Source organism: Clarias gariepinus, chromosome 17, assembly GCF_024256425.1.
Source record: "Clarias gariepinus isolate MV-2021 ecotype Netherlands chromosome 17, CGAR_prim_01v2, whole genome shotgun sequence".
Taxonomy (NCBI): domain Eukaryota; kingdom Metazoa; phylum Chordata; class Actinopteri; order Siluriformes; family Clariidae; genus Clarias; species Clarias gariepinus.
Window position 1 is genome coordinate 29,527,430 of NC_071116.1, and position 22,487 is coordinate 29,549,916.

General features: G+C 39.5%; 2 protein-coding genes across 5 annotated transcripts in view; both read left to right on the forward strand.

Annotated features, from left to right (window-relative positions):
* LOC128545637 (rab GTPase-activating protein 1) overlaps positions 1-22,487 on the forward strand; it is a 96,426-nt gene that overhangs the window by 54,840 nt on the left and 19,099 nt on the right. For all 4 annotated transcript variants that reach the window (XM_053516115.1, XM_053516116.1, XM_053516117.1 and 1 more), the window contains one exon: positions 16,485-16,598. In XM_053516115.1, coding sequence (XP_053372090.1) covers positions 16,485-16,598 — 114 coding nt within the window. The remainder of the gene's footprint in view (positions 1-16,484; positions 16,599-22,487) is intronic.
* On the forward strand, positions 1,628-7,961 carry LOC128545639 (probable G-protein coupled receptor 21). The gene has a single exon (XM_053516125.1). It carries the CDS (start codon positions 2,395-2,397, stop codon positions 3,424-3,426), a length of 1,032 nt encoding a protein of 343 aa, XP_053372100.1. The 5' UTR covers positions 1,628-2,394; the 3' UTR covers positions 3,427-7,961.

Below are 22,487 nucleotides of genomic sequence, written 5' to 3' on the forward strand. Positions count from 1 at the left end.
CAGTATTACTGTTTGAATCATTTCAGACCCTAATAATTCACTGGTGTGAATTATTAAAACATCAGAGGCAGCCAAAGTGCTGCAGAAGTTCAGCGCCCACAGAGCAGCAGCCACATGGCTTATTCTTCCCAGCAGATTTGCATAGCAACTGTCATATTTAGTAAATTTATTATTCAGACTGCCATCGTATTTGCTCAAGAGCAGGTTGATGAATAGGACTAGGACTAGACAGAAATCCATGGCTGCTAAATGATAAAAGACTCCTGTGCTTTACTTACACTCCCATTAAAAGTGAATCTGCACTAATGTATGAATAATTCAGCTGCCTTTGATGTCCTCAGTCGAAAGATAATCATATCCGAGGACAGGTCTAAAATTAAATGAGGCGAATGAATGAAACAAAACGCAAAAAAATGGATCTTAAAGGGTTTGTTCCCCAGAGGGATCCTTTAAAGGCACTTGATTTTGGTTTTGAGTATGGAAAATATGCTTCAGTACACCAAGCAGCCTTAACCTTAAACCAAGTAACAAGTGAAGTGAACAACATTCATCATCTAACTACAGTGATATTTGTCGGGAGGTTGGGTATATTAGGCAGCAAGAGAAAAGTCAGCTGACACAGTTAATGTGTTAGAAGCAGGAGTAAGTGTAAGTGTACAAATTAGGCAAGAGCCAGGTTGTGATGTCCAGGCGACAGAGTGGTCAGGGGTCAGAGTGTCTGCACAACAGCAGGTCTTGTGAGATGTTCCCGGGAGGCATCAGGATCTACCGAAAGTCCTTCAAGGAGGGACACCCAGTGAACCGGTGACAAGGTCATGGGTGTCTCACTTATGAGCATGAGGAGTGAAGGCTCGTCTGTATGGTCTCATCACACGTAAGAGCTTTGGAAGAGCGTGGTCTGGTCTGATGAATCACATTTTCCTTTACATAATGTGGTTGTCCAGGTGTGTGCGTGTCGCTCATTTGAGGAAAGACGGCAACAGGATGCAGTAAGGGAAGAATGAGAGAGACAGTGTGATAATGTGCCCTGACACACTGCACACATTGTTCAAGAACGGTTTGGGGAGCATGATAAAGCCTTTACGAAGTTAAGCATCACTTAAACTTCCCAATTCACAACTTACGGAAGTTAAAGTATCCATTACTACTATGTTCAGTGGTCCTGACTCAGCGGGTCAGAGCTGACTTGGTAGCAAAAGAGGGACCTACATAACATTACTCAGGTGGTTGAAACAAACGGGTGTTACGTGGAGGAGTGTGTGCCGGTAACACCTGGCAGTATGAAGAATGTACAGTAAATATGTGCGTTATAGTTCCTACAAAGGTTCATGTTAAGGAATATTTTACATTTTAGTGTTTTTGCATTCAATTAAGAGATGTATCTGCCAAATAAAGAGAATCATATGAGAAGATTCAAGTTTATGTTTCACTCTTGCTCAGAAAAGGGGATGCCTCATTTTTTTTGTTTTTGCATCTGGTCACTGGCCGAAATAGAAAGTAGGAGGAGCTTTCTTGCTGCTGCAGCATACACTAGAAGGGAGGGAGAAAAGGAGCACAAATACATCAGTGCTATAGAGAGAACGAGGGAGGGCGGGAGGGAAGCAGAGAGAGAGAATAAGAGGAAGGGAGGGAGGAAAGGAAGCGAGGCTGGCTGTGCTCTCTGCACCGCACCACTCTGTCCCTCATTACCATTCCAGACACTGCCTTCTCTGAGGAGAACCCTTCGCTCTGTTTGAAATGCCAATCACCGCTGGCTGTTCTTTCATCCTCGATCACACACACAGAAAGCGCGGGTGAGCGGGAGCCCCGCAGCCGCCGAGAGGATTTCCCGCTCTTCTCCGACCGACCAAAGTTACTTTGAAAAAGAAAAATTCACACGGATAATGCTGTTTAGGATTGCAGGGTCTTGACTAGACTATTTTTCCGTGTGTGATCTCACCAGCAGACTAATCAGTGCCAAGGGGGCAGGTTGGCATCCTTTAATCAGAGTGGTAAGGACTTTACTTCCTCTTTCCTTTTTATTATCCACATTTCCTCTGGCATCGGTCTGTATCGCTCCATCACAGCTGTGTGTCTCCTGAAACGGGCAAGAACCAGTCAGAGGAAGTTAAGGGTGAAGGGGGTGGACATTAATGCTTGTACTTTTTTGTGCTTACGAATCGGATCGTAACTGCTGGATATAGACTTTGTGCAAACCTGTGTATAAAAGGATTCCCGTAGACTGCGGAAAACAGAGCGAATCATGTTCATGCTGAGATGGCAGACATCAGGCACGGGCACGTCTATCCCGTCTGCCGGGGCCAGCAGCAATCTGGGCAGTATCTGCTGAGTTAAGCCCCCCACCCTGAGGAAAACTTCCTCCATCCTCCTGTGCCCATACACTTCTTTAACAAGATGAACACAACTGAGCTGAACCAGAGCGCTGTGACCTTCTGCCTGCTGGACATTAGCTACTCTCAGACCTTCAACACGTGCCTGCTGGAAGTCGTTGTCATCCTCTTTCTCACCGTGCTCATTATCGCCGGTAACTTGGTTGTCATCTTTGTGTTTCACTGCGCGCCTCTACTCAGCCACCATACCACCAGCTCTTTCATCCAGACAATGGCGTATGCTGACCTGCTGGTGGGAGTAAGCTGCCTCATCCCATCCCTGTCCTTGTTACACCACCTTAAAGGACTGGACGAGGAACTCACTTGCAAGGTGTTTGGTTACATGGTGTGTGTGCTGAAGAGTGTCTCCATGGCCTCGTTGGCTTGTGTTAGCGTGGACCGCTATGTGGCCATTACGCGGCCGCTGTCCTACGCGGCCTTGGTGACACCGTGCCGTCTCCGTGCCTGCATTGCACTCATTTGGGTCTACTCCTGTTTAATCTTCCTGCCATCTTTCTTTGGCTGGGGCAAGCCAGGGTATCACGGTGATGTCGTTGAGTGGTGCTCATCGTCCTGGGCCACCCAGCCACTCTTTACTGCCTTCATTGTAGCGGCGCTGTACGCACCCGCAGCCCTCACCGTGTGCTTCACGTACGCACACATTTTCCGGATATGCCGACAACACACCCGACAAATCAGCGAGCGGCGGGCGCGATTTTGCCCGCAGCAGACCGAGCCCGGAGAGCCACCCGGACCTGACAAGCGTTACGCCACCGTGCTATTTCGCATCACCAGCGTGTTCTACCTGCTGTGGCTACCGTACATCATCTACTTTCTGCTAGAGAGCGCTGGAATATACCGCCATCCCGCAGCCTCCTTTTTGACCACATGGCTCGCGATCAGCAACAGCTTCTGCAACTGCCTCATTTACAGCTTGTCGAACAGCACTTTCCGTAAAGGCCTCAAACGCCTTTGTTTAATCTGCATAAAACGCAGAGACACGAAAAAAACCCCAGGAGTGCCAACAGCTCCTCCTCGTCCAGCGTGTCATGTGTAGTGCCTAGTGTGGACCGGAGAGAGTGTTGCATATTGTGTGTCGCCGGCTTGTCTCGCTCAGTGGAAACAGGCTTGTGTTGGCATCTGGATGGCGTTCCCAGGTCTTGTCCCACAGTCTGGTTGTCTTCATGACAAATCCTTAAGGCAAAAGAGTCACCCGGCACCCTGATCATTCGTGTCCAAGGGGTAGTTAAGGCAGATGTTTTGTGGAGCATTAAATAGAAATTCTTTATGCAAAACATGACAAAGTCAGAGGATGAAGAAAACATGTCATGACACTGAAAGTGTTATGATTATTATTATTATTATTGGTATTTATCCATGGAAAAAAAAAAAAATTATTTGTCAAGTCGTAGGATCTCTTAAATAAGCGCCATTTATATAAATGTAATAACATTCAACATCCATCTTAACCAGAGTGTGCTCCGGTTTGTTTTTGGGACAAGACAAACCTTAGACTAATCATGTGCCACATTTCCTTGTTCTTTTCCGTTATCTGGTTCTGTACCAACACACGTTTTTCAGATTGTACAACTTTTGCCTCTGGTCACAGGACAATTCTAAGAGTGAATCAACAAACAAACAAACGAACCTTTCTGCCTGACCCCAGATTGCACAAAGATGCACTTTCTCATAGGAAGACATGGGACCTCATGGAATCATTCCTGCTCTAGTTTTGTGTTTTTTATATAAAAAAATAAATAAATAAATAAAAATAATAAATAAATAAATAATCAACCATAGGTGAAGCCATTCTCAGAAGATGAGCAGCTGATGGTCCTTACTTCTGCTGACTTGCCAGAATCGCATCCCTGGATTTGCAATGAGTCATTTAATGTAATGTTTCTTTATACCATACAGCATTAGTGTAGCACAGCTGTCTTGGCATGTTTGGTTTACTTTCCAAAATGGAGAACTCTAACTATCTTTATTGTGTTATTTATCAAAAAAAAAAAGAATAAATAAATAATGCGTTGATTATGGATCATCACACCATAATATAACACAAGCCAGAGAGCTGTGTCTCACAGTTATACAGCAAAAAAAAAAATTCAATAATTATAACTCTGTAACAACAGAACTTTTTTTTTTGGCAAAAATATACCTTGTTGAAGAACACACAAATACAAAGCAAAGCAAGCAAAAAAAGAATCAAGAGATTGATTTAAAAAAAAATGTACATAGAAAAAAGGCTACATGACTGTTTTAGCAAGTTTAGATTAGTATTTCCTCTTTATTATTAATCTGGCCCTTTCTGTACATAACTCGATTTATATACGTGAAGGTGCCAAGAAAAATGGAGGACACTGGAATCCGCCTCCTTGTCGTCTTGTCTCGTCTTGTCTCGTTGGTATATCCCTGCTGTGAGCGTGAAGTTGGTCTGTTGTCACACTGGTCAGAACTTCAGCGGTACTGTTTTATTGTAGATAGCTTTTGTCTTCTAGATGACCAAAGTGAAATATTTAACAGATGTTTCCTTTTTTTATTCTTTAATTATTAAAAAAAAACACCTAATGAATGAAAATACTATGTCTGAGAACATGTATGCAGTAGTTTTTCCTGTATCGTGGGTTGCGTGCGCTTGGAAAGAATCTATTTATTATACCATTGTCATTATACGAACGTGTGTGTCTTGATGTTTTATATACAGTAGAACTGTGACAAAGATAACTCTAGTTTTCTCGAGTAGCAGTCAGTTTTGACCAGCAGAGATATGAAAAAAAAAATATTTTTTTCAAGACTTTACTGCATGTTCATTTAGATTCAATTACAGATTTACTTTTCTAACAATATTATAAACTATATGATATAACATTGAAGTTATCTTTGTACTTAAAGATCTCCGAGATGTCGATGTTGAGAGTGTTTTAAAGATTATAAACGTGGTTTTAGACTGTTTCTTAACTGCCATGTTAGGGCAGGGTGCTGTGCAATATGTCTGTTCTTTGGAGGTTCTGAAGTAAAATGGCAGAACCGCATATCGCATACAATAGACAGAGTTAAAAAAAAAAAGGGCTTTCTTTATTTGTTCCACGTGTTCCAGTTGTGTGTTGAAACTACAGATTACAATCTGGTGGCTTCTAGCCATGTGCTTGGATGCATTTGGACTGTAGCTGTAGTGTTCGAGTGAAAGTGAAGCGAGTTGAGCGTAACGTCTTAACTCCAGAACCATCTTTATTATTAAGTGCACATGACTTTGTGTTTCGTGTCATTGTTTGTTAGTTACGCCGAGCAACCAAACTACGGCGCAAAGAGCTCGTTCAGATTTTATTCATTTAATTATTTCAGACTTTAAAACCAGAGTCAAAACTGTACTTGGAATACACTTTTTAAAAAAGGACTGATTTCAGGAAAAGGTTCAGGTGGCTTTTGTATTATTTTTGAATTCTTATATTGTTCGTCATGTCATTTCTTGGAAAAACTTTCAATTATTAAAGTTGGTTGGAACATAACATTAAAACTACAGTCATATTACGATGCTTATACAATTCAAAGGTACCTTTATGTAATATCTACAAAAATGAAAATGTAATGAGTAAATAGTAAAAATAATTTAGAAAACAAAAGTTTAGAATTTAACAGCACCAGATTCAGGACTAAACTGTGACATTGAATTAAAAATCTAAAATTTTAATTGTTAAAAAAAAAAATTAAATTATACATATTGTGATATCGATATTATCTTTTCAGGTTTTGAATTAAGTTGAATTAAATTAACAGAAAATATCTTAAACAACCAAATTCACAAAATACTTCGTGTTAAAATTTTACGTTTAAAGTTTTTCATACTCAAAATAATTTTTCACATATTTCACTTAATTTTAAATTTGTTAAAATTGTATTTAAACCTTATACAAATTCCTTTAAACCTTGATTTTTTCCTGAATTCATTGGTAAATATTTAAATTCTTTATAGAAAGAAATTTTAGCAGTATGAAAGTAAAGAAAGACAGATATAAGTTTTAAAGGAGTTGTTACTTCATAATAAGAGAACGATTGAAAATGTTTGTGTGCATACAGTATTTCCACTGATCAAAATGTTTGCTAATCTGTTTATTTTTATTTTAAAATGAACATCTCATTTATGATATGATCTAAAAAAAGGAAATTTTCAAGATTTAATAGATTACATCTTAAGTTATTAGTGAAACTAGGTATAGACTTTAAATAATTATATAAAAATATAATATGAACGTGGTTCAAAAGTGAGAAAATTAACGATTTTACACCAATTGTTTGTATTTCAGTTCTAAAACAAATAGCTCTTAACTTTTTGCAGTTGAGGATTTAATTTGTTTAAAGCAAAAAAGTGGAAGAGGATGAAGATGACGTAGAAATATGGTTGTGTTACTACAGACTCGAGATTTATCTGTAATGGTTAACTTTTATTGCGACAAGTTTTATAAGATTCTGTCAGGACAAGTAGCCGTTTTAAGATTTTGCTAAGTTTTGATGTTCTAACTAGCAAACTGGTTAAAATTCTAGCAGACGGACTTTTCATCTGAAACTTTAATTTATTTAGAATTTTGCATGTCATGTCATGACCAAGCATTTGTACTATTTAATACACTGATGCACTGATACTAGTTTACCGTGCTGATGATAGTTATGATAATACATTTCTGCTATTTATAAATCAAAAGATTTGTATGTGAAACAGTTAAATTCTTTTTTTTAATTTTGTGATGTGTTCTTCCTGGATGATGATTGGCTCGCAGAATGAATTTTATCAAATCAAGGTTATAAGTAAGTTACATAAGAAAAATAAGTTTTATATAGGTTATCTTAAACAAAATGCCAAATTGAAGCATCGTTGTTATCTGTACGTTTTTTTTTTTTTTTTTTTTTTTGCTGTCCTTCCAAGTTTTATATATTTTTTATTTCATTTTAAATTTCATTCATTTTTTTCCCTTGATGGACAAGGCAGTGGATGTTAGACTATCCAGTGTCGAGACGTCTGCTCCGGAGGAATTTAGGCAAAAGTTTTCAGCATTGATGTCATTTTTTTATTTTTTACGTTTTGATGCCAGCGTTCTTGAGTTCCCATTTTGTTTTTTGTTCTCTCTCTAATGCCAAAGATTTTTTTTCTTTCCTGTGGGAAAACCACTCTGTTCTCGCAATCAAAGTCAAGGGCTAGTCGTCTCCAGGGAGGCTCCCGCTCTCCCATGCTGCCGTGCCGTATTAGGACGTGGGACTTCGCTTAGGCTCGGTCTGGAGCTGTGTGTGTGTGTGTGTGTTTCCCCTGCAATAAAAACACACATTCTTTATCTTTACATCTGATGTGAAGTGCTTAGAGTACCATCCGATCAGTCCTTTCCTAAAAGTGTATTCCTCCTGTAGTCCCCCCCCCCCCCATACAAAAAATTACGTTATAACACACACACACTCACAGTGTGTAGTCGGGTGTGTGTTAGCTGCTCTACTGTACCTTTTGTTTTTATTTTGTAATGATGTCATGTATGTATGTTTTAGCATAATTGTTGATGAGATTTATACTCTGGTATATCTGCACTGAGGAAATAAATGTGATCCTGACACCTGTGTTGTGTTGTGTTTTGTGTGTGTGTGTGTTTTGTGTGTGTGTTATCCATGACGCAGTGTCGTTATTTAACTGGTTTTGTGATCTGCAGTGTCATGGCGTGTTTAATGGCGGTAAAGTGCTGAGTGTAAAAAGGCACTGAGGCTCGCTGGCGTCCCGGAACATTCTCACTCCATTAACTGTGTGTCGTCTCCTCCAGCTCTCCTCCAAACACTGATTGATTGCACAAGAGAGGTGGAAGAATCATCCCACTCTCTCTCTCTCTCTCTCTCTCTCTCTCTCTCTCTCCTCTTCACTCACTCAGACAGTTGGAGTTGTTGAGGGAATACCAAATCTCCTCTCGTCTGTCTCTCTCTCTCTCTCCTCATTTTTAACTCCATCCTTCTTTCTCTTTCTTATGTTCTCTCCTCCTTTCCTCTCTGCTCTCTTTTCTCTCTCTCTTCTCTTACATTCTGTTCTTTCTTCTCTATATCTGCCATTTCTCAGTCTTTCTTCTCCTCCCCTCACACCTGTCTCTTGCTCATTTTTCTCTACTTTCTTTTCACTTTTCTTATCTACCTCTCATTTAGTTCTTTCTTCTTTACCTTCTTCCTTTCCCTATTTCCCTAAATTTACCTCTTTTTCTCTCACCATTCTCTTATTTGTTCTCTTACATTAGTCTTATTTTCTTTATTCCTCTTCTTTTCTATTGCTTAATCTACTTTACTTTTACTCTCTCTCTCTCTCTCTCTCTCTTTCTCGATCTTTCATCAGTCCAGTCCCAGGTTTTATAATCAGCTCAGCCAAAGAATAACAGAAGGCCATTTTTGCCCATTGTTGTCGGTCAGGAAGAACAATCGGTTCAGCGTTTCCCACGGACGCCTCCCTCCATCCTCCATCCATCAGACACACCCACGTTAACACAACGAACACACACACACACACACACACACACACACACACACACACACACTGCAGTGTCGCGCAAAAAGCCAAAGCAAACAATTTTATACTTTTATTAATTTGGAAAAGTGAGAGTTCCTGCTGGACACTGAACACTAACTTTCCGTTCATCTCTGTATCTGTCTGCACATCTATTTATTTATACATTTGTTTACTCAATTACTGTTCTTATTTAATTATTTTGTTTTATTCATTTGTCTATCTCTCTATCTGTCTGTTTAGTTGCTTAATAATTTATTTTATTATTTGTCTGTTTGTTCCTCTGTTTGATTACGTAGTGATTTATTAATTCATCTCTGAAGAAGTTCCTCTTTTTTTGTTTGTCTGTTCAGACAGCTATCTATCTATCTATCTATCTATTTATCTATCTGTCTATCTGATTCGTGTTTTTGCTTGTTTATTCAGTCTTCCGTTTATTTATGACTTCATCTAACTGTATGCTCTGTCCATCCACCATTTGTTTACTATTTTATTGTTCATGTATCTATTTATTCATGTCTTTCTATCCATCTGTCCATCCATTCATCTATCGGCCTGTTTATTCATCCTTTATTTTTTGATCATCTATCTGTTCCTTCAGTTATATAATTATTTGTTTATCCTTTTCAGTCATTGATACATTTTAAGTTTGTCTTTTTGCTCTTCATTGTTTGTTGGTTTATTTGTTTAATTATCCATCTTATCTGTTTATTTGATTTTTTTTATTCATTTATTTATTTTTGTCCATCCATTATTCATTTTAATCACTATTCTTTTCCTTCATTTATTTATTCATTTATTTGATCAGCCATCTGTTTATTCATTACTTCATTTGTTTATTCTTTCATTTATTTGTTTTTGTCTCTGCCTGCTCAGCCATCTATTCACTTTTTTATTTATTTATTCATCCATGTCTTTATTGACGTTTCCATCACCCTGTGTTTATTTATTTTTTGTTTATCCATTTCTTTTGTTTGTTTGTTTATTTGCGGCACGTTTTGTTGTGCATGACGTTTTCAGGAGTTCGGTAAAAGCCGTGTGTTTATTTTAGAGGCAGCGCCGCGTGGCTCGGAGGCGGACTTCACGCGGCTCTGACTTGGTCTCTAAGCGCTGTGAAAAGTACGACTTGTTCTTTTGTTAATAAAATTTGTAATCGTCGGAGAATCTCAGGAGGAATGAAAAACACTCAGTGGTGTAATGTGATGTTACTGGAAAAGAACCTCCGGGGTGAAACTTAAATAAATTAATAACGTTATAATATAAGATGACGGTGAAATAAGCTTCAGAAACCTGAGGACACCGCCATTGTGTTGATTAATTTCCTGTAGCAGCACCACACACACGGTGGTGTTTATGTCTTTACTCCTCTTGTTTCATGTTAGAAAACTAATTAAAACACCAGAAGTGTAAGAAGAGGTTTGCTTTGCGGTAGGTTTCTGTTTTTTGTATTTATTTTATTTTACCTATTTATTTATTTTACGACTTGGCATGTTGGGGTGGTGAGGGTCGAGGGGTAAGAAGGAGGAGGGGTGTTCCTGGGAACCCTTGAGAGAGTCTAATAATAGTGTAAGAAGTATCCTGCTGCTCCGCTCGCTCCATTAATGCTTTGTTTGTTCATTTCTTCCTGGCATTCTGTTTGGACTTGCCTTCGGTTTCAGTCTTCCGCCCTGGAAGAATTTTTTTTGGGTGGGCGAGCGAGATATTCTCAGCGAATAGCTGCCCCATTAATGCTAACGCTCATTCTCCAGAAATAGACCGTCGAGTCGTTAGTGAAGGCCGGGCTGGGTGCTGCTAACAAGATAGCATCGTCTTAGTGGCACTGGGTGTTTATTATTTATTTTTTTGTTTATTTTTCTTTGTTGTCCCCCTTTTAATTTATCACATTACCAAATCTCCTACCATGGCGAATTAAAAGATTGCTGAAACGATAATAAAGGATCAAAATCTTTAGTTATGTTTAAAAAAAAAAATTACAAAATGATCAGGGAATGGGTGTTTCTGTCTTGTATAAGGCCGAGCTGAAGTTTAAGTCAGAGTCACTTTGTTAATCTCATCGAGGTGTAATTACAATCGGAACAAATAAATAACCGTCAGATTGCAGATTTTGTTTAAGTGTTAAAACGGCTCTAGCTACACCCGAATGAAGTAACTGTATGTTGAATATGTTAACGATAAATAACTAGTAATTGTCTTGTTTTATTTTAACAGTTTCACAGCAGAATCCGAAGATGACAGTTATTTTAGCCAAATGAATAAAACCTAAATGGTTAAAATCAAAAAGTTAATAAAATAACTTTTCTCATGTCTTTATCACTCAAACAGCCGGACAAAAGTACAATGTCTAGTACAGTTTATCATCTGAGCTGCGAGTGCTCCCTCTGGTGGTGTAAGAGTTAATAGATATGTGAGCTACTGAGAAATCTTATGCAAAACAAATTTGTAGTGACAGTAAACCGTTACCATCCCTTTTTACGACGTGGCCTGAAAGGTATCAGTAAATATCTAAAACATTCTTAAACATCAATGTTCATCTTAATAAATACATTTAAAAAAAAAGCCCTCTTCAGAAAGTGGCATTAAATCAAACTGTAAAAATATTTGCACGCTGACAGTTTTTTCTTTCTGTTTGCTAATAAAATATGGACATCATTGTTTTTCTGCCCAATTTGTGGTTTAAATGTGCAGATTTAATTGTGCACTTTTTAAAGCAATCTAAACGAGGAAACCTAGCTTATAATTTGTTATTATATAGCATTTAGCTAACTTTTTTTCTTCCTTTTTTTTTAGCTTATTTTTTTATAAGTCTAGTGTGCTGGTTTTAGCACACTAACCTTATTATATTGTTACATGATCATCTCAGGCCACCCACCCACACACACACACACAAAGTAATCGCTGTTTTTAAAAGTTCCAATCAGGGTTTTAGGATCCCGAGACCTCTCGGAGTCGCACCTCGTCTCTTTCCTGTCAAGCCTGTATTTTCTGAAAGCATTAACAGAATTAAGTGGTTGTAAAAGATAGCAGGGTTTCTCATAAAGTCAGATTAATGCTCCTCTGGTCAGGAGCTCAGCTCCTCCGCACAGTTTACTGAACCTCACCGTCTTTACGATCATCGTGAATGCCAGAGAGAGACACAGAGACAGAGCGAGTTCTAAATGCCCCTCGCTCCACCACATTCTCAGCTCTTTAATAAGCATTAATATGTTTCGTCTGCATTCGGCGTGTAGAGCGGTGCTGAGGCGAGTCAGCCGAGCGCTGCGGGCCGCAGATGCATTATTTAGCATCTCTTCTCTTCCACATAAACACATCATCAATAATGGAGAGGCGAGGATAATTAATCTCTGAAAACGGGGGCTACACTCGGTGAGACTAGAATCCACCGGTAGCGCTCTGGGCAAGGGGAATGAGTTTGTTTGCAGCACACACACACACACACACACACGGTTGATGTGTAAAACCAATCATGTATGCTGAAATAGGAGGGATAAATGCAAAACTAGCAACATGATTTTGGAAACATGCTAGAAATATTGACGGGAATGAATATAAATGACACGATATAGGACAGATGCTTTGGACATTTTTTTTGTGTGTGTGTGTTAGAAACACAACGGACGGAGTGTGTGTGTGTGTGTGTTCTTCCTTTTAAGAGACAGAACTCGCATTTACAGGAGATAAATAAATCATCTACACAGTGACAGCATGCTGAAGAGAGCAAGATGGAGATTCCCTGTCTTCCTGTGTGTGTGTGTGTGTGTGTGTGTGTGTGTAGGTCTTTCTATCTGTATCTATATTTATGAGGTGTTTCTTGCTGTAGGCGAGTTTAAAGCCTGTGTGTGATGGAGTCCCGTCTGCGTCGGTCACCTGTTCAGGTCTAAACATGGCACAGTGTGATAAAGTATCACAGATTCATGATATCAGGATAGCAGTCATGCTAAGTTGAGTAAATACGTAAAAATAACATGCATGCTTAAAAAAATAAACCAACAGAATTTAAAAGCTTTAATCCTGTCACTGTATTTTCTTTTCTAGGTATTTTGGAAACTGAAACTAGAAAAGATGGTGTGATGGTTGTGTTCAGTATCTGTTTGCGTAGATATTCCAGGACAATATTATAATATCTTACAATAGAAGGTCAGAGACATAACCGTAGCTCCGCCCCCTCACTCCTATTGCTTCATCACCAGATCTTATCCTAACTCCAGAAATTTAAACCCTAATATTAAACCTTTTTCTATTTAAGGAAGCAAACAGCAGGTGTATCCATGCTACATTTATTTTTTTTTAACAGTATCCGATTAATAAATAAAAACAGGCAGGACAAGAACAGACATAGTCAGAATGATCTAGAAGAAACCGTTAAACTTTGTGATGGCTGCTGTGTATTTATCAAACACTTCACACTCTGAGCAGCGCTGTCGGTATCAGCCAGGAATAAAACTCTGAGCTCTTAGCTTCAGTGGTAAAGGACGGAGAAAAGTGAGTGATTTCATCAAGGAGCACTTCTAGGATTGACGTCAAGACAACTGAGTGTCTACAAAACAGCAGGTCTTGTGAGGTGTTCCCGGTCTGTAGTGGTCAGGAACTACCTAGGAGATAGAACCGTTGAACCAGCGTCGGTGTCACCGATGAGGAGTGGAGGCAGGCCCGTGTAGTCCGATACAATAGGAGAGCTACTGTAGTGCACACTGTGAACACAGGTTCTGGTGGACAGGTCTTAGAACACACCGCGCAGAGCGGTTTGTTGCGTACAGGGCTGCGTAGCTGCAGAGCGGTCAGGGTGCCCATGTTGACCCACAATAGGCTCGTGAGCATCAGAACTGGACCATGGGGCGATGGAAGAAAGAGGTCTGGTCTGGTCTGGTCTCAATATGGGGATGGCTGTGTATGTGTGTGTCAGTTACCTGGGGAAGAGATGCACTATGGCAGGGTCCTCTTTCAGCAGGATAACGCGCCCTGACACACACACACACACACACACACACGCGCACTGTTCAGGACCTCATTCCGATAGAGCATGCTGGGAGAAACACGTCTGATCCATAGAGGTTTTAATGTTATGGCTGATTAGTCAGGGTTTAAAGTCTCCTGGACATGGCCGAGTCCGAGTGCACTTGCTCAAAAGGGAGCGAGTAGAGGTTTGAGGCGATGGAGATGGAGCCGGTGGGGTGAGAGTCACCTTGCTGAGGCTCACTTAAATCACTCTGACAGTTAGAGTGTGTACTGCACCTAAGCCTCCTGTGTGTGTGTGTGTGTTTTAAAACTCTCAGAATGAATTCTATTAGGACTTTAATTTTGAATTTTATTTATCTAACACAGAGGTTGAAAATCTTAGATATGAATCGTTTGAAGATCAACAACATCGATGATTATTTTCCCATTACAGCACAACATGGCATGTTTTATTTCTTTTATTCCACAGCAGTTTGTCGACAGTTATTGTTTTTTTGGTTAAAATGACCACACAACTTCTTTTCTTTCTCCTTTCAAATTCAGTCTTTGATGACGTTATACACTGTTCCTCATTCTGTCATGTCTCTGTGCTCAAGCTAGACGCCTCAGACGAGCTCAGGTGAGGCGAAGGATAACCTGTCTGTCATTTTTTTTCTCAGTAACATATCCGCTCTTTAAGAAAAACCCATTAAACCTGCCCACGTGTTAAAAACGTGTAAATTGCGTTACTGAATGCTTTGATCAGAGATCACAAGTGACGAGGACGAGCCGTGTGATCGTATAATGACTTCAGGTTATGTTCCACAACCCCTCTCTTACTGACGTTCTCTAAATCTGTTTGATTTGATCTCCTTCTCTCCTCCCATTTTCTTCAGCTTTCTTTATTGTCTATAAATTACTTGTGTTTAATCTTTCCTGGAGGTCACTAGATTTTAATCACATTTGTTGTGACCTAAAGCTGCGTCACGTGACACAAATGTTCCTGGGAGTGTGGGTGGTCATGTGACCCTGTAGTTTTTGTATAAATCTTGAACCACAAAGTAAATAGTAATATAAGTAAACAAGAACAGGTCACGCAGTAAGAATGACCTTTACTTTAATTCACCCTTTGATTGTAAACCCTACGTGGTGCACTAGATTTCCATTTAATGCTATTTCGGGATTCGATCCCAGAACCTGGAAGTTATCGGAGCTGATATTCTAAAGTGTAATAAAGGGAAATGTGAAGTAAACCTGGTGAGTTTCTCAGAACTGTCCACCACCATGGTTTATACTCATCACCCTTTGAAAACAGAGTACCACTTAGAGTTTAAAGCTGCTTTCACCTCCTGGTAATTACACTAACTGTCGCTCGCCAGCTCTGCCAGGTGCGAGAGGATGTGTGTGGACGGAGTAAAATAACTGGTTATATCATAATCTGTTGATAATAAATGCCGTTTGTGGAACTGTTGTATAAAAGCGATGTCACACATGAGGTTGTGCTGAATATCAGCACAGCTGAGATATCTTCAATACTGTTTTAGATTGACTCGCACAGAGTGAGACAAAAAATATATATTCACACTTCAGTAAAATATAAACTTGTAGAAATATTTAAATACAATATTTTTTATATATAATAATATGTAATGTAATATGTTAAATATTGATATACAGTATGATAATATTATTTATAACATATTAATATAATATACATCATGCCATTTTTCTTTTCCTAAAGCGTGTACACATTCGTATCTGAACATTCCTGTCTTCATGCTGTAGGAAAAAAATCACATCCTAAGAGTTCCTTTAGTCGACTTTAGCTTTGATTACAGCACACACTGCGGTGTCCAGTTCATCTGTGGAAATGATTCCCTCCTTCCCCTGACACACCCGTTACTCGGGAATAGGCTCGATCTGGACTCGCATCAGATCACATGACCTTTCTCCATCACTCCAGTCTTTATGCTCCTGAGAAAACTGAAGCCTTTTAAAAAATTTCCTAGTTCCATCTTAATTAATGGACAATCAATTCCTTGTTTAACTTAAGCTTGCTCTGAACTCAAATAATTTTTTTTTCAAGAAAAAAGCCTGAGAAATTTTCCCCAGATTTGTGTGTGAGTGTATTAATATGAAGTGACGAAGCATCAACAGAAAAAAAAGAAAGATCAGAGAAGAAGAAAGAATTTTTTTTTCTAAATCCACAACACAGTTTATTTATTTATTTATTTAGGTCCACTCACTTTACCAAACAGCTGTCGTGTGCGTGTGTGTGCGCTAAAAAAAGACGTTTTGTTTGGACTGACGGAGTCTGTTTCTTCAGCTGAGCAGTGCCACCGTATACAGTCTGGGGAGAGAGAGAGAGAGTCTTTAGAGATTAGCAAACATGCAGACACACACACACAATAAATTTTTCTAAAGCTCTTACTTCGTTTCATAGCTCTTGATCCCTGACACTCAAACATGATTCTCTCTCACACACACACACACACACACACACACACACACGCAATTGTGTCCCAGTGATGTCCAGCTCCCTAAGGTTCCTCACAAATGTGAGTCTCACTTCAGATGTGCTGAGAGCTCTGAAGGAAACTGTGGATTTATTTGAGTTCCTTTCTTAAGAATAATAATGTAATTTTTGTGTGTGTGTTTGTACGTAGGAATCACCTCAGGACAGTGCCATCACTCGAGACATTAACCGCACCTTCCCAGCACACGACTACTTTAAGGACACGGGAGGCGACGGTCAGGACTCGCTGTACAAGATCTGTAAGGTAAGACACACACACACACACACAGATTCACCAAGTCCTTGTTATTTCCTGCTTTGGTTCCTGTAGTGATTTGGAATTCTCCCTTTTGTTGGGTCAGGACGTGTCAATTAAAGTTAATTTACTACATTATTGTTTCTATAGTAACAGCTCATTCATAAGGACTTGTTACCATAAGACGATACCTGTGTTCTGTTTATGGAAGGAGTCTCCAGTGTCAGGGGTCAAGCTATAGCTTAACTTGAAAGAAACGCGTTTGCTGTCGGGCAGTACTGTTACTTCAGTGAAATTTTACTGAAGTACAAGTAAAGTTACCATTATAAAAATCTACTCAAGTAAAAGTAAAAAGTAACTCATCAAAGATTTACTTAGAGTAAAAGTTACCGAGTTCCTTTTTTTTTTTTTTACAGCGGGGGTGGGATGAGGCATTCTAGCGTAGTTCAAAAAAGATGAACAGATATAAATCTCAAACTATTGTTTTTAACTGAAGGAACAAATTTGCATAATAAGGCTGTTGCCTTTCTTGTGCTTGAAAATCAAAGTGGTCACTTAAATATGGTGTTACTGTACGTCCCAGTCTAGGGTTGGGCCATACAGCAAAATAATGGTTTAGGGTTCTATTTTAAACTGTATGGAAATGGTGGTATATGGCAGAAAGAACTAGATCCAATTATTAACTGATGAAATAATGAGGTTTGTTTATACAAAAGGAAATACACACACACACACACACAACAGGAGAAGGAGGATCAGATTCAGGGTGAACCCAGGCCAAAAATAATAAACAAAATGGTATTTATATTTAGTAACTAGATGATCTGCAAAAGAAAAAAAAACAAAAAAACAACACTTACAAAAATACAGGTACCTTCCCGGACTCCCTAAACCAAAAACAGTGAATAAATTCCCTCTTCCCAAAATAAATGGCAGCCACGCCCCTACTACTAGTGAGTGCAAATATATACAAAGACCAACCAAACCAAAGGGACAAAGCAATAATCAAAGTCAATAGGAGGCAAAAAGTCAAAACCAGAATACACAACCAAATATCAAAAAGCCAAAATCACAATCTCTTTCCTCTTTCCCGCGTCTCTCTCCGGTTTATATATGGTCGCGCTAGTCGATGACGTCACTCTCAGGGTGGAAGCGACCGTGTGGAAGGTCAGGTAGTTGCCGATGTGGGGACAGTCAGAAAACCTGGAGTGGAGTCTGGAGCGGCGCGCGACCAGGACATGATACACACGCGAGCGCAACAAAGAATTTATACAAAGCATAATATTTTTATTATTTTATCATTTTCATTCATTTGTTTTACTTAATAGCGAATATGATTTCAAATGTAGCGAATTAAAATACTTTAAACAAAACATACTTTAGTAAAAGTAAAATTACAGATTTAAAAAATTTCTTTAAAAAGTAGAAATACACACAAAAAAAAAAACTACTCATTTACATTAACGTGAGTAAATGTAATTCGTTACTTTCCACCTCTGGTGTCGGGGCAATAAAATGTGTTCTTGATACCTCCGCTTCACTTTGGTGATGTTTTTACCAGAGCGCGCTAAAACATCCTGAGGCAAACTGTTCTTGATCTCCATGACATCACATTTAAATCACCTTTGAACTGGCTAGGCATTAGCAATAAAATGCTACAGTGTACTTATGATTTCAGTGTAAAGAGAATTCCCTCGCAGGTGCATTTAACTCTGTTCAAACACTTTGGTTTATGGTTCTTTATGGTTCTAGCACTAACAGTCTCAACACAGCGCGTTCGACACGACAAACAGACGATCTGACACGCTTTCAGAAGTCCTTATTTGTTAATAAATTAATTTTTTCCCTTTTTTCTTTTCTCTCTCTCTCGCGCTCGCTCTCAGCTGTTGGAAGGTCACTGGGTTTATTGTGACGCTGGTGACGGATAGAGGACGCGAGACGCGACTATTTGATTTGCATCTTAAGGCGCCTCTTAATAATTCACCTCCCTCCCCTGTGGTGTTTACCGCCATCATTCAGAGCCGCATGGATTTTTTTTCTTTATTGATCTCGTAATAATTCAGCTCGCTCACTGTACGCTCTGGGCACCCAGGGGACCTCCAGACGGCTCAATTAAGAGTTCACCAGGTTTAATACGGCTGCGCTGTCCCGCCGTGTGCTAAAAACTTCACAAAGTTTTAACTTGACAAGAGATGGGCTTTTTTTCTTTTCTTTTAATAATAGTTACAGTTTGAGAAGAAAAATTTAGCTCGTTTTAACGTTTTGTTCCTTGTAAAATTTGCATCCTTAGTTTTACACTATGTAATAAAAGCTTAAATCTTCCATTTAAATGTTATGGTAAAACTATTTTGACAAAAATAATTTAAAAAATCTTAAAGACCTAAAGTTTAGCAGTAAATGCAGTAGAAATGAAGCAGCAGTGACCCAGTGTTCCTTTAATATGATCTCCCAACAGAATTACATCATTGGGTCTTTTTTTTTTTCATTTTGGTCCACCCCCTTTCACTCAGCCACACCCAATCACAGCCATGCCACGCCCTCCTCAGATCTAATATTTACTTAACGAACGGGTTATTAAAAGTTTACATCCCCTCTCATTTTGGTCAGACAGGGTTGGGTCACATTTTTCCCACTCAGGTGGTTACATGATGCAGTTTTATTCTGGTTGGACTGTTGTTCTGATTATTAGTTGATTATTATTGTCCATGTCACGACTGTCGGGTAATTAAATTGACTTCGGACAGACTTTTAGATAGCATTCATTCAGAAATTTGAAGATGGAGCTTGTAGGTTAGAATTTTTTTTGGGGGGGTGAATCCATTTAATCTATTTATTTTTGGTATTTTTCTGGTACAGATATCTTTAAGATGGGAGTGTCATGACTTCTGGCTGCTATAAACTTCACTTATTTTTGTTTTCTTATTTCTGAATAATTTTGCGATTTTTATTTTTTTGTTTTGTTATGTAAACACTATTCAGTTAAATTCAGATGTATTTGTATAGCGCTTTTAACAATTGTCATTGTCGCAAAGCAGCTTAACACAATCAAAAGAATTATTTAAGTTTGTATGGAATGTGAGTGTGTGTGAATCAAAATGGTCAGATACACACAGGGCATCCATGTGACGAGATCTCCAATCAGAAGCGGGGCACCAGGATGGGTCAGACAGGTCCGGAGGGCAGAGGAAGTCTGGATCACTGGCGGCTCAGGAACGACATGTGTAGCTCGACAGAGAGAGAGAAAGAGAGAGAGGGGGAGACAGGAGGAGAGAAAGAGCAGGAGAGAGAGAACAAGAGAGGGGAGAGCAGAAGAGGAGAGATAACAGTTAGGTCTGATCACAGTCATATAATTTATAATGTGAATGTATATTTAGTGTAGAGTGCAAGTAGAGACTCCGGCAGGACTAACTATAACATCATACAGTGGCTTGCAAAAGTATTCGGCCCCCTTGGACTTTGCCACATATTGTCACATTACAGCCACAAACCTGAATCAATTTCATTGGAATTCCACGTGAAAGACCAATACAAAGTGTTGTACATGTGAGAAGTGAAGCGAAAATCATACATGATTCCAAACATTTTTACAAATAAATAACTGAAAAGTGGGGTGTGCGTAATTATTCAGCCCCCTGAGTCAATACATTGTAGAACCACCTTTTTGCAATAATGTCTCTAACAGCTTTGCACATCTAGAGACTGAAATCCTTGCTCATTCTTCTTTGCAAAACAGCTCCAGCTCAGTCAGATTAGACGGACAGCGTTTGTGAACAGCAGTTTTCAGATCTTGCCACAGATTCTCGATTGGATTTAGATCTGGACTTTAACTGGGCCATTCTAACACATGGATATGTTTTGTTTTAAACTATTCCATTGTTGCCTTGGCTTTATGTTTAGGGTCGTTGTCCTGCTGGAAGGTGAACCTCCGCCCCAGTCTCAAGTCTTTTGCAGACTCCAAGAGGTTTTCTTCCGAGATTGCCCTGTATTTGGCTCCATCCATCTTCCCATCAACTATGACCAGCTTCCCTGTCCCTGCTGAAGAGAAGCGCCCCCAGAGCATGATGCTGCCACCACCATATTTGACAGTGGGGATGGTGTGTTCAGAGTGATGTGCAGTGTTAGTTTTCCGCCACACATAGCGTTTTGCATTTTGGCCAAAAAGTTCCATTTTGGTCTCATCTGACAAGTGCACTTTCTTCCACATATTTGCTGTGTCCCCCACATGTCTTGTGCCAAACTGCAAATGGGACTTCTTATGGTTTTCTGTTAACGTTGACTTTCTTCTTGCCACTCTTCCATAAAGGCCAGCTTTGTGCTGTGCACAACTAATAGTTTATGGACAGATTCCCCCACCTGAGCTGTAGATTTCTGCAGCTCGTCCAGAGGCGCCATGGGTCTCTTGGCTGCATTTCTGATTAGCGCTCTCCTTGTTCGGCCTGTGAGTTTAGGTGGACGGCCTTGTCTTGGTAGGTTTAAGGTTGTGCCATACTCCTTCCATTTCTGAATGATCGCTTGAGCAGTGCTCCGTGAGATGTTCAAGGCTTTGGAAATCTTTTTGTAGCCTAAGCCTGCCTTAAATTTCTCAATAACTTTATCCCTGACCTGTCTGGTGTGTTCTTTGGACTTTATGGTGTTGTTGCTCCCAATATTCTCTTAAGCCCAATTCGGACGGGACTAGTTTTACAGGGGGTCGTTAGAGAAATTTCTGTTTCACAGACGTACTTTACGATTTTTAATCCCGTCTGAATCTGCCATGTCTGTCTTTTTCTTACACGACCCCTGTAAAAATTCCAGAGCAAATTCCCTTCTGTTTTTCAGCAAACTGGACGGTCCTCTGAGAAATCTAATCCCGTCCGAATGCGAATGTGTTTGATTGCCAAAAATGTTTTTTCAAAACGGGTTTTCTTTTGTGTTTTGGTCAATGTGAACTACCATACTATCTCTAGCATGACGGTATTCAAGTTTGCGCGCCAATAATGTCTTGTGCAACACCCACATGTAAAACACAGACACTCCTACCTCCGTAATAAACACGGAGATGTTAGTCCCGCCCGAATGCGTACATGAAATCTAAAAAAAATTCAAATTCAAACATCGTTTGGAAAACTAGTCCCATCCGAATAGGGCTTTAGACAACCTCTGAGGCCGTCACAGAGCAGCTCTATTTGTACTGACATTAGATTACAAGTCATTAGCCCTCATCAGGCAATGTCTATGGGCAACTGACTGCACTCAGACCAAAGGGGGCTAAATAATTACGCACACCCTGCTTTGCAGTTATTTATTTGTAAAAAATGTTTGGAATCATGTATGATTTTCGTTCCACTTCTCAAGTGTACACCACTTTGTATTGGTTTTTCACATGGAATTCCAATGAAATTAATTCATGTTTGTGGCTGTAATGTGACAAAATGTGGAAAAGTTCACGGGGGCCGAATACTTTTGTAAGTCACTGTAACTAAAAGGAAGAGCCAGAAGAAAACACAGACATGAGGGCTCCCTGAGATGTAAAGCAAACAATCACCTCACCATCAACAAACCTGCGTGATCAATGAGAGTGAGGAAAACGGCATCTAAACATACAAATTCACCTAATACTCTACATCCATGAGTCCCCCAGATCTGCTCCTTTACTTAAGACAAATCTATTTACAAAAATGCTTGATTAAATAAATAGGTTTTTAGCCTGGACCTAAACACTGAGACTGTGTCTGAGTCCTGAACATTATTTGGAAGACTATTTCATGATTTTGTGGCTTTCTAAGAAAAAGTTCCGCCCCCAGTTGTAGTTTTTATAATACGCGGTACTGACAAACAGCCTGCATCCTTTGATCGAAGTAGGCGTGGCGGATACTGCGCAGATACTGCGGCGCGAGACCATTTAATGCTTTATATGTC

Bases quoted from the DNA above. Each gene is read 5' to 3' on its own strand.
- LOC128545639 (XM_053516125.1), top strand. From the start codon at position 2,395: ATGAACACAACTGAGCTGAACCAGAGCGCTGTGACCTTCTGCCTGCTG.